This window comes from Ictidomys tridecemlineatus, chromosome 5 (assembly GCF_052094955.1).
Source record: "Ictidomys tridecemlineatus isolate mIctTri1 chromosome 5, mIctTri1.hap1, whole genome shotgun sequence".
Classification (NCBI taxonomy): Eukaryota; Metazoa; Chordata; class Mammalia; order Rodentia; family Sciuridae; genus Ictidomys; species Ictidomys tridecemlineatus.
The window spans coordinates 81,954,395-81,967,629 of NC_135481.1; the positions used below are offsets into that span (position 1 = coordinate 81,954,395).

The 13,235-nt window shown below is 35.6% G+C and overlaps 1 protein-coding gene across 5 annotated transcripts in view; it reads right to left on the minus strand.

Annotated features, from left to right (window-relative positions):
• The window catches only part of Akap6 (A-kinase anchoring protein 6), a 499,805-nt gene that overhangs the window by 208,358 nt on the left and 278,212 nt on the right, over nt 1-13,235 (minus strand). For 4 of the 5 annotated variants that reach the window (XM_021724690.3, XM_040275774.2, XM_040275773.2 and 1 more), the window contains 2 exons: nt 11,992-12,088; nt 10,714-10,880 (listed from right to left, as the gene is read on the minus strand). In XM_021724690.3, coding sequence (XP_021580365.2) covers nt 10,714-10,880; nt 11,992-12,088 — 264 coding nt within the window. The remainder of the gene's footprint in view (nt 1-10,713; nt 10,881-11,991; nt 12,089-13,235) is intronic. The other variant, XM_021724692.3, reaches the window with a different exon arrangement.

Here is a 13,235-nt window from a genome sequence, read left to right on the forward strand (position 1 = left end):
TTGTACTTTGGAATAACCTGGGGGGTGGGTAACAGAAACATTTATGCTCAGGTTATATGCCTACATATTCTTATTAATTGGGCATCAAGGTGGCTGTACTAAATGAGTTAATTATCTTCCTCTTCAAAACTGTTCCTTATCAAAAATGTGTTCAACCTCAGTTAATGTTATTTTAACTTATCATGTTCAATACCCTAAAGTCACTGTTAACTCCTCTCATCTTTCCATCCCCTAAATGCCAACTTCTATTAATTCTTCTTCCATAATATTGCTCTTATTTGTTTCTTTATATTATTATAGCAACTGCTATAAATCAGCTGCCTTTAGTTATTGTACTAGTTTCCTAATTCATTTTTATGACTTTTGATTCTTCCTATTTCATCCTACCTTTTCCATCTGTTTTCTGTGGCCAAACTGAATCATTAAAAACATGGTAAAAACAACTCTTCAACCTGGTGTTCAAAGCTGTATGGAATATTACTCAAAGTTTTTCTGGCTTTATCCTCAGTGAGGCCCTCTCCCTTCCCATAAGCACATGAACATTCTATGCTCCAAAAAGCCAAATTTTTCACTGCTCTCTATTATATAGATGCCCCTTGTGTTTTCTCTTTTCCATACTTTTGACCATGCTATATCTTCTGCCTGGAATGTTCTCCCTCTAATATCTTTCTAGTACCATTTAACTGAATATTGGAGACCTCTGCAAAATCCATCTTCTCATAGGGTGAAAGCCTTCTCAGAGCAAATCAGATTGAAATAATGTTCCCTCCCCAAATTTCCAAATCTCCTTTATTTATTATTATAGTATCTGTCACATATTATATACATGTGTATAATTTAGGATTACATATATGCAATAAAAGTGAAGTTAGCCAACCCCCCAAAACAAATGCTGAATTTTTTCTCTGATATAAGGAGGCTGACTCATTGTAGGGTAGAGAGGGGGAGCATGGGAGAAATAGATGAATTCTAGATAGGGAAGAGGGGTGGGAGGGAAAGGGAGGGACAAGGGATTAGCAAGGATGATGGAATGTGATAGACATCATTATCCAAAGTACATGTATGAAGACACAAAAAAAAATATCTCTACTGTTAGGCAGTGTGAAAGGAGAGACATGTTGTCCTGTTCACGGTTATATCATTACAGTGTAAAGACACATTTAATAATTATTAATTTTAAGGACAGATTAGAATAGTATAGACAGAATGAGAAAAGCAATTAGCAAAATCAAAGAGAAAAGAAAAGGGAAAACACATTTGGAAGATGATAGATAAACTAGAAGAAATATAAAATGAAACACTGACGTGGATATTGACTAAGTTGGAATCACACAAGCTTAAGGGGTTTAGCCTTTAACCTGTCATAAATAGTTTCTTAGAAGACTGTCTCAATACACATGATTATGTAAGATGTTTGGAACCTAGGTTTTTTCATCAGAAAGGGATGAATTTTAAGAGTTAGGACTGCTAGAATTCTTGGGACAAATGAATGAGACAAACCAGGTAAAACCCTAGCATGAAACTGTACCATAGTAAGTCTGCGGTAAATGCTAACCCCATTAATAAAATGTTACATAAACACACACACACACACACACACACACACACACACACACACACACACACAGCTTATATAATAATATCTAAGATGTCAAAGAAAAGCAAGTTTTTCTTTTTTTTTTTTTTTTTTTTTTTTTTAATTTTTTATTTTTTTATTGGTTGTTCACAACATTACAAAGCTCTTGACATATCATATTTCATACATTAGATTGAAGTGGGTTATGAACTCCCAATTTTACCCCAAATGCAGATTGCAGAATCACGTCGGTTACACATCCACAATTTTACATAATGCCCAATTAGTAATTGTTGTATTCTGCTACCTTTCCTATCCCCTACTATCCCCCCTCCCCTCCCCTCCCATCTTCTCTCTCTACCCCATCTACTGTAATTCATTTCTCTCTTTGTTTATTTTCCCATTCCCCTCACAACCTCTTATATGTAATTTTGTATAGCAATGAGGGTCTCCCTTCATTACCATGCAATTTCCCTTTACTCTTCCTTTCCCTCCCATCTCATGACTCTGTTTAATGTTAGTCTCTTCTTCCTGCTCTTCCTCCTTGCTCTGTTCATAGTTGCTCTCATTATATCAAAGAAGACATTTGGTATTTGTTTTTTAGGGATTGAATAGCTTCACTAAGCATAATCTGCTCTAGTGCCATCCATTTCCCTGCAAATTCTATGATTTTGTCATTTTTTATTGCTGCATAGTACTCCATTGTGTATAGATGCCACATTTTTTTTATCCATTCATCTATTGAAGGGCATCTGGGTTGGTTCCACAGTCTAGCTATTGTGAATTGTGCTGCTATGAACATCGATGTGGCAGCATCCCTGTAGCATGCTCTTTTAAGGTCTTCAGGGAATAGCCCGAGAAGGGCAATAGCAGGGTCAAATGGTGGTTCCATTCCCAGCTTTCCCAGGAATCTCCAAACTGCTTTCCAAATTGGCTGCACCAATTAAAAGCAAGTTTTTCTGGCTTTGATTTCCAGAGCTTGAGAAAGGAATGAATAAAAGGGAAGAGACCCATGAAAACACTAATGTCCATGAAATTCCTTGGGCAGCTTTTGGAATTAAGACCTCTAAATGACAAGTGAGGCAATGGTTTTTAGCTTCTACTACATTTCACTAGATACACATTTTCTTCTTTTATCTTTCTCCTCTGTTCTCCTTCTCACTTCTCTTTTTCTCTTTCATTGTTTAGCCTCTTCTTTAGGCCTCTTTTATCCTTCTCTCCTTTCTCACTCAGTGAAGTCCCTGGCTTTGATTAGTCCTGCAGAGGCAATACTAAATGAGTATTGGTCTCTGCATCCTAGCTGAATATAAAGATGAGAAGCCATTGCCCCAACTCAATGCAAAATGGTCTAGAAGTCATAGTGAGGTGGGGTCTTGAGCTCTGTCCCAACAGGATCTCCCATCTATTTCCTGAGAAACATTAACCTTCAGTTAGCCACAATAAGGGATAAGACTGGGAATGTTATGGACCTGATGGAAAAGAGCACTCCAGTACATTGGAAAAATATCTGTCTTTGGTATAGTGTATCATAAACACATAAATAGCCATCATCTTCCAAGTGAAATCTAAAGAGAAGGATAAAACAAAATGTGGACATCTCTATGCCTCTTGACTTCACTGGACAGAAGAGATATTCTGAGTGTGAGGATACTTAAACAATTCTTTGGAGTATTCAAGGTGTTGAGTTGAAGTACAGTTGCCATTTTAAAAGAAGTCCTAAGTGACTCAATAAACACAAGAGCCAGAGCAAAGTAATTCCTATAGCAGGCAAGGTTCTCCCTGGCTCAGCCTGGGGTCCCTGCCAGAAACAACACATTCCAATAAAAAGTGTAAATCACACAACAAGGTAATTGTTTCATGATTTCAAAGGATTAACTTATTAATTTTAAGGCATTTTTAGAAGATATTCTCATCTTGATATTTTTTGTGCTTAAATACTTATAGATTTTTTTAAGTTGACATCCACTGTAGGTCAAAAATCCCTCTAATGTGCTGATTATGTTATCTTCAAAATAGAAAAGGTGGAATATAAAACATGAATTCTGCTAGTAAAAGATGGCTGCTTTGCAAAAATCTGTTTGTATCCAATACCATACATTTTTGTAATTCTATATTACAGAGTCAGAGATTAGACATCCTTAGACAAAATAAGAAAAAAATGAAACAACCTATATACCTCAATGACATTTCCCTTTGTTGATCAGAGTCACCAAAGAATTTCACTTCAGATTCTTGCTGAGCCAAATGATTCCATTATCAAAGACACCAGCAATTGAAGTACAGTGTGGAAAAACAAGATAAGCTATGGTCTTATACACCATATAGACTATGATAAGACTGACCACTAGCTATCCTTTGACCTACTATTTTTAATTTTTATGGGTATATCCACTCATACAGCTGATAACATACAAATTTAAGTACCTCAAAGATATTAGAGAAAATATTTTTTTACTTGATTCTATTACAAATTTAGTAACCATATTGATCTTCAAAGAAGTAATTCAGTTTTGTTTCTGTCTTTCAAAAAACACTTTTGAAGAATTCTGCCCTTCCTATAACAGCAACAAAAAAAAAGACTGTCAAAAATTCCACAGTGGAAGAAAGAGCTCTGTCTATGTACTGCAAATCAGGACTATGATTATATAGGAAAAGGAACTGGATCAGATATGGGCTTTTAGGAAGAATTCTGAACAGAAGAGATGGAATTGGTAATGCATTTACTACTCATTTGCTTGCATCAAGAACTCCATTCCATTTCAATCTGCCAACATCCTAATTAAGATGATCTGAATCTTAGGTGATCTATTATTCTAGATCTAAGATAGCCCAAACTACGTTAGACAAGATGTTACACTGTGTGCTTACATTGAAATGATAAGGCCACTGAGCAGAAAAGCATGTCTTCTCTTGTGTCTGGCTCGGCACTGGACAAAGTCTCTGTCAGCACTCAATAAATAACAGGCAGGTCTTTGCCTATTGTCTTTCTCTCTACTAGTTTAGGCAAGATTTAATTTTATTAATTCATTTCAGATTCTTTTTGACAACATATACCTGTACTTTTATTTATATGGGTGGGAGAGAAAAAAGTGTACCGAGTATATTTTTATGCACATGTGCATCAGTGTATGCAGAACTAACAACATATAAATGCAAATTCCCATTCAGTGTCTTAATACTGCTTGTGAAAAGCCTATATTAAAGACTATGCCCACTATATAAGCTCCTGAGCCAGCACAGAAAAGAACGTAGCCTCTTCTTTAGGTTTCTTTTATCCTTCTCCCCCTTCTCAAAAAAAAAAAATCAAAGCCTTGAAAACACTCAGGATCAAACTACTCTAGACAATAATGTCCACTTGAACTATTACTAGTGAGGCACCATCTAATATAGGGAAAGCATCTTGTAAATGTGCTCTCAAATCAGCTCTTTTATAGCCCTTCATTTAAAAAAATGTACCCATAAAATATTAGCATAATGTATTATGCTAAATGGGTTAAGACAGTCACCCGGTAAACAAACATACAAAAATACGTGTTAATGCTAGACGTCCCTTCACTTGACATCTCAAGAAAGGTCAGGTTGTCAGTGATAAACCCAAGTCAAAGGCCATGCAAATGCCCATTCTCCCCAATACCTAAAACTGTCATTTGTAGGTCTGAGCAAACATACTTAAAAAGTGTCTGTAAACTTACTCTCCTGCTATTGTTGAACAGATATCATTGATGACCTTCAGAGTCTGATATCCATTTCCAAAGGATGATGACTTCAATCTAAGAGCCTCAAAGAAGACAGATAAAATAAGCACAATCCTAGAGTTCAAAGCAGCTAACCCTCTGTCTCCTTTTACTAAGGAAATGAAGATGCTGGTTGGGACCCAGGATAGGTCACCCTTATAGTAGCTGTAAAGTTTTCTGAATTTATAATAAAATCTTCAAATATTCCTTGTTCTGGAAACTTATCTGTTTCCTTAAAACGGACAAAGGAACCATTGTTGCCTGCTTTCACTGATGCAAAGTTTGATAAGTCATGTGGGGAAATCCTGGCCTGGATTCTAAGACATCTGTAAAGATGCATGCTTTACAGGAGAAAAGTAAAGACACAGGAAAAGAACGTTTTTAAAGGAGGTTATGTGAAAAATCTGTAAATGCTTGCTTTTTTAGGATTTTTGTTTCATGCCTTGAAAGGTCAAAAAATAATATAGCCTTTGCAGGACATTGGATATTCACTGTGTTTTGAAATCCCTCCAGCTATATACACCATTAAAAGATTTAACATACAGAAAGCGTAGTTTAAGGAGATAAACTTTTACCAATCTAGCTAAAATAAAATACATAATTATAAGCATATTTTCAATTTTAGGATGTGAGTACCGAAGCTCTATTTCTACAACTGTTCTGTTCTCTATTTCCATGTATAAAAGATCTCACAGTCCTGGGAAAACACTTTTTTAAAAAATGAAATACAACAAATAAGGTATGCTGCCAAGTCCTGGGGGAGAAGTTTCCCAGAGTCTTTGAATTTCCTCCTATCCTCCTTCTTTACAAGATTTCTAAGACCAAGTCCTTTTCTGCAGTCTCTCAAACAAGGTAAAAAAGAAAAATACCCCCTAGATATATTCCTTAGATTTTCTATTATGCTTCTCAAGCTCCCAGTAGCTTCTGAAGTAAACCTAAGATGAATTCTGGAGTTATTTTTATTATGTTTTAATTTCAGTTCCTCTTTTAGGTCTAAGATGAAATAGATGATCATAACTGCTATACTTAGAGATGCATTTCATGGCACAATTTGTACATGACCTGTGCAAGGTCACATCATGGAAAGGGGACTGATATTATGGATAAGAAGCCAAATCCTGATTTTAGTCTTAAAGAACTTCAATGTAAACTATTTAAATTTGCACTATTTGGTGTGATATGGTAAGAAAATTTTCTTTTTTAACAGTGTTTGTGTACATATACCTATATATTCAATATGGAAAGCTCACTCTGGCTTGGATTGTGTCAATTATTGTTTGAACCAACAATCATTAAGAATCTTTTTTTTTTTTTTGGTCATGTTGTGAGGCTCAGTGCAGACTATGGCAAGCCAGCCTAATCATCTATGACACAGTCCTGGGTTCTGAACATAACATGTATTTTTATACTTGCAGGTTTTATACAAGCTCTTCTTTTTGCCTATTATTTTCACCTTAGCAAAAACTCTTCTACCCTTCAAAACATCAACTCCTCTGCAAATCTTTCCTCAATATCCTCAGAAAAGATTAATTATTTCTTTCTCTGTGTACTCACAGCCCTTTGTACCAGTTTTACCAGATATATTATAATTATTTGCTTACTTTCTCCATCACGAGAATATGAAGTCTTGTATAATACATTTCCCTTATTTAGGATTTACTATATGCCAGGTTCTGCTCTAAGTACATTAGGAATGTTACCTCTTTTCAGTTTGAGTGATAATCCTTTGAGGTGAATATTATCATTACCTCTATTTTACAAATGAGGAACCTGAGACATAAAGAAGTAACTTCCCCAAGGACACCCAAATAGTAAATGCCAGTCATTGAACCCAGGCAGTTTGACTTCACAGTTTGAGCCTCTCTATTACTGTGTTTGCCCCAGAGACTAAGAGAGGCAGTTCATAAACATTAAACAAAAGAATGATCATTCTGATTTTTCCATAGTTTCCTAAGCTTAAATTGAGAAATATATTTTTTTGTCTTAAATTGATTCTACATTCACCCTTGAATATGTATGTGTTTATTTAAACAGAGAAAATTTATCTCAGACTAGGAAAGAGAGAAGTAGTTGGGAGATTGAAGGCCTAGAGTTCTGCTGGCTTTTGCATGTCAAAGTCTCAAAACTCTCAGTGCCTCCCTCAGGTTCCACATCCATAGATACCTAGAAAAGCTTATTATTGTATCTACTTTTAGCTACACTACATTGTGCAGATAATGTGACATTAAAATGCTTCAGAACAAAACTGCTATCAATAAGAAAAAAGTATGTTATTCTCTTTGTAAACTGATATGACTCCAGGCATTTTCACTTTTGGAATGATTCAAATAAATTTCATATTATTGTGGTTGTTGTTTAAAGAAGTGAGGCACCCAAATCATTAAAAACTAGATGTATTTATTTTCCCTCCTTATATTTGGGTTCATATCTTAATAAGTCTCCTGAGTTTAGTGTCACCTATTTACCCTTTAAAGCATTAATATTTATATTTTACATGTATTCTTTTTTTTCTGGTTTACAATAATTCTTGCCAAGTGTAGAGATTTGGAAAATTGAAAGATATTTAAAAATATATTTTAAAATATGTAACTGCATATTATAGGTCTCTTATGATCTATTTATTTATTTATTTATTTTTGTGTGCCAGGTATTGAACTCAGGGGCACTCAACCGCTGCCCTTTTTATTTTTTATTTTGAGACAAGGTCTCACTAAGTTGCTGAGACTGGCTTTGAACTTGTGATCCTCCTGCCTCAGCCTCCCAAGCTGTTGGTATTACAGGCATGTGTTACCACACCAGGTATTATCTTTCAATTTTTAAAATTTCTTCTAAAACATTGTTAATAACTATGTAAATCTTTCATTAGAATAATATATAGTATAAATTAAACATTCCCAGTTTTGAAAAAATTTCAGCTGATACTAAACTGTTCATAATTATAAGTAACAATGCAACAAACCTTCTTTCTTTTTCATGTTGTGTGTAGTTCTGCAGGAAAATGGCCTTCTTAGAGCCTATTTCAGTGGTTTTCTGGGAGCTTGTTGAAATGCAATTCATGGGCCCCTCTAGGAGGGTCTGATTTGGTCTGAGGAGGGGTGTGGCCAAGCAGTCACTCTTTTTGAGAAATGCTAACATCATCTCTATTGTGAAAATACTTTTCTCTAGGTTATATTCTTCATTCTCAATACCTCCCTATAAAATAAGTTGATTTAGAACTGTCTATTTCAAACTGACTCTGTTGATTGGGATTCTCCATTGTCAAAAAAGTGCTTTTATGAATTTAGGTGATTTTGCCATCTCAGGAGTTCCAGGCTGGCATATCCATCACCCTGCTCTCACTCGCCCCACTCCATTGGTCACTACATCCAGGAACAGGTTTTTATACACCTCAACTGGGTGTCATTTCCTTGATTTCTTCAAAACCCTCCTCTTACCTGATAACAAAACACCCAGCTTCCCCTAACTCCTCCTTCTGTAAACACACAGATGTCACTTCCTCAGAGAAGCCCTCTCTGATGCCCTGATCTAAATCACTTCTCCCACCCCAATCTCTTATCAAAGCATGTATTATGACATTACAGTCTGTCTCTCCAACTTCACCATAAGTTCCATGAGTTAGGCCCTGAGTCATCCCTAATGCCTGGCATCACAGTTGGCCTTGAGCAATATCAGTGAAAGGAAATGTGCTAGGTGCTAACAAACGTGGACTCTAGGACTAAAAGGTACAGATTCACATCCTAGTCTTGCTATTTAGTAGCTATATGTCCTCTAGCAAATTGCTTAACCTCTTTGTACCTCCATTTTCTCCCCTGGGGATTATAGTAGAACTGGGTTATATAATTCTGTTGAGATGATGAAATAAGAGAATATAGAATATAAATTATTGTCTTGCACACAGAATGTACCTAATATAGGACAGCCCTTAAAGAATAAGTACTCAGTATCCTTTCTGTTAAATAAATAAAACACAACCGAGTTTTCAGTTGTATCCTTTTTCATCTTCCTTCTTCCTATTCCCATCCCCACAAAGCCAAAGCTTTGCACAATTTCTCCCTGTAGCCTGCTCCTTAAAATAACTCCAAGTTTGCTGAATACACTCTCCATTCCACGTTATTAGTTGCAGCTTTGATCCTTTCATCACATCACTTCCTAAAGTATGTGCTCATGTGCCAAGCCACCTCTCTTCCTTCCTTCAAGTATTTCCTGAAATGTGACCTCCTCCATGGAGCCTTCTTAAAGTAAAACTGAGCTCATCATTCCATCCTCTGTTTCCAACAAATAAGCTAAAGGTTGTGGTTTGAGGTTCCAAAGCTGTAAATCGCCTGAGCTTTTCACTGTCTGCATGGGTCTCAGCATTGCAGGGCTGATTTTGGTTTTTCCTCTGTCTGCATTTAAGAATTTGAGTCTAACAGGGCAAAGTGCTTGTTTAACTTGGTCTGTATACATTTAGCACAATGCCAATCCACATGGATACTGAAGAACTGTGATTTGATAATCATTTACTTGCTTTGTCCATGCCAGGAAAAGAAACCAGGAACTCTTAAATCTATTTCCCCCTTGTTATGATATGTTTCAATGCGAAGTCTCTTAGGAAACACAGATAACAAAAGTAAGACAAAACTATAGAAAAATATCAAATGAATAAAATTATTTTCCACATTGTGAGTCCAAAGATATCATTAGAACAGTAGCACTCTGTACTGAAAGGTGTCTCATTTAAAGTTCAGATGCATACGCTGCATGGGTTATTTTGTAAATATAAAATGGATAACCAAAACATGTCAATACTCATTTTTAAAATACTTGTTGTATTCGGTGCATGCACCATTATAGAGAACTTACACTCAGAGCAAAAAGATTTGTAGCAAAGCATATGACCTTCTTCCCACTACAATGACCATCCCCTAATTAGGCAATGCATCTGATAGTCATTAACAGGAATGAGATAATGAATCACTTTCTCTCTTCTTTGTTAATTTGCTGTAACCAAGCGGCTAATGGATGTCAGAGCTGAGTGATTGCACTGATTATAGTGATTTATAGTTGCAACAAAACAATTTAAAACCATTCTGATTATTCATGTTAAAGATGCTTTATGTTTTGTTTACTAAATGTTTTATGTCCCCTTTTCTCCCACCCCTAAAGTACTGTCCCCCTCCTAACCTGCCACTTTTTACAAAAAGACCTCTTCCTGTAAAACTTGAAAGTTGTAGGCTTTTCCCCCTCCTTTTTTTCATTGTTTTAAACCAAGCCACTTCGTTTTGTTTATATATAGAGAGATAGATATATAAAGTTTACCCACTAGACACGAAAAGCCTTAGGGGTGGAAAGAAAACTTCAGTGGTGCATAGTTCAAAAGAAGACAGAAATGAGAGGAAATAAGGCAAACTTCAAGCCACTTACCTTGGGGCTTCCAGTCCCTTCCTCATCCTCCACAGACACATCAGTAGCCAGTATCTCTGCTTTGATGGTATCCAGAGCTCTGAGAATCCAGCTGTGTTGCCGTTTGATTTGCCTCTGCAACTCCTTCCATTGACTTGCAATCATCCGCAGCATGTCCTTCAGTCCTTCTCCAAAAAGAGAGGAAAGCACAAGTTGGGAATCTGATTAAATCTTTACCCATTATTTTTTTTTGTAGTAAATTAGTTGGCTATTTCAAATGCTATACATGTTTTTAAATGACCTTGCCATCACCTGCCACATTAGCACTTGTCACTCAGAAAAGAGAGTGGCAATTTTTGAAACAATATATAATGATAAAAAAATAGAATAACCACATGCTTTGGAAACAGACTTAAATTCAGCTATTGACTGAAAAAAAAGGCATGTGGAACAAAAATCACAATGCATAAAGATTATTAACACTATAGTTTCTCATTCAAATGAAAGGGCCTGTGTATCTGTGTAGGGGCATTATAATGATCAGAAAGATGTATTGAAATAGGTAAAGTTAATTCAATGAGAAATACAGTAAATGGGCCGGAAGTAACACAGCAGTCTTTAACACATCCGATTAATGCTGTGCTTTTCCTATTTAGCTGTAGTAAGCTCAAAGAGCCAAACTGTAACTCATCCTGTCTTATGATCTTCTACTACCAGGATAAGTATAGCAAATGATGACAAAATGATTTTTTTATTTGTAATCTGTTCCTCTTAAATACATTAATACTGGGCTAAGAATTGGTTGAAGGCCCAAAATCCTGCTAATGCAAAGACCAGCAAAGAACACAAAATGTTCATATGTGTGAATTGGCTGGGAAATAATCAGATATGTCTAGACTGCCTGCCTTATATCTGTAATGATATCTATAAGCACCTTAACGCATATGCATTGTAACTATATGTACAATTCTCATTCATTATCTTAATGTTATTTCCAGAGCACCTACATCAAAAAGCATGTCAATGTGAAGTTTTCAAGAATGTGATTTCAATTGAAGCTCAGGCGAACAGCAAGCCCAAAATAAAATGAACAGACCATTTGGAAGCAGTATTTCATCTTATAAGTATCACAGCATTGTATGCAGTATATGAAACATTTATAAATCTTGAAGGTCAATCTGATAATGTAAATATTAATAATACATAAGGAAGTGAATATATGCAGTAATTTACAGCAATGCTTCTTCATTCTTAATAGTCTGGAGACATAAAGACTTGCAATATTTCAGGAGGATTTACCTGCTTTGTGGGATGCAATAAGCTCAAGAAGTTGGTGTCCTTCCTCCTCCACAGCTTCCTTGAGAGCACAATGGCTGTCTACATTCAACTTGAAACTCTGCAAAGAAAAATATGAGCATCAAACACTGGAAAGACAGTTGCACATAAAATATCCATACAAAATTACTTGCTTCTTTTTATCAAGAACCACACAGCCCAATTTACCCAATAGACAAACTAATTTGCAATACTAAAAGCTATTGATATTTGGGATCTGGGCTCAAAATGTTTCCATTAGATTAGCAGAGTGCATCTGTTTGGAAACAGCTGACAAATCTAGAAATTCATTAGGCTTTTATGAAAAGTCACATCCCGTAGGCTATATCAAGAAGTAGCAGTGTTCTATAAAATACACTGAATTTCTACTCACATATATGAGCTCTTTTCTTCATTTTTTTAAAGAAATGTTGGTGATAGACCTATTTATGAAACCATAAAAATTGGGAGCAGGAAATATATTAGACATGTGCGCATATATAAATTCATTAATACAATAGGGTTTGATTCAGCTGTTCCTCAGATATTTCAAAACCACAGAGCATGGAGGTGAATCTAGGTGCAAAACTGAGGAGTCAAAAGCTTTTCAGATATTTGCTTTTTAAAAGTTTATTCTTTACAATATGACACTGCTTTATAAATAAATATATTAAGCACATCAGGGGCATTTTCCCTTCATTACAGTCATCTAAAAGACAGAAACTGCTCTCAAGAGTAATTTCTTGCAGGAAGGCTTCCTTAATGCCTCTGCAGAGTTAATTATTCCTTGTTTATCTGCTCCTGATACCTGCTTCTATTGTAGAATTTATCATACAGTATATGGGTTTATTTCTATCTTTGTCTACCAAATTATAAGTAACATGAAAATTGCCACTTTCACATAGATCTCCATTCCTGTCACATACAAGGTGTTCGATAGTTGTTTGCAAGCATAGTAAACATCTGTTGAACTTGATCAATAATACTCTCTAAAGAGGAAGGTTTATACTTAAATATTAAGGGCTGGGGATGTAGCTCAGTGGTACAGTGCTTGTCCAGCACGTTTGAAGCCCTGGGTTCGATCCCCAGCACTACAAAAAAATAATAAATAAAATATTTTAAGAAACACAAATGGATTGCCAAATATTTTTCTACCTCTGGAATGGTCATAAAACATTTCAGCCACAGGAAGTTCAAGAGAGTATAACCCCAGTAACCAATTTGTTGAA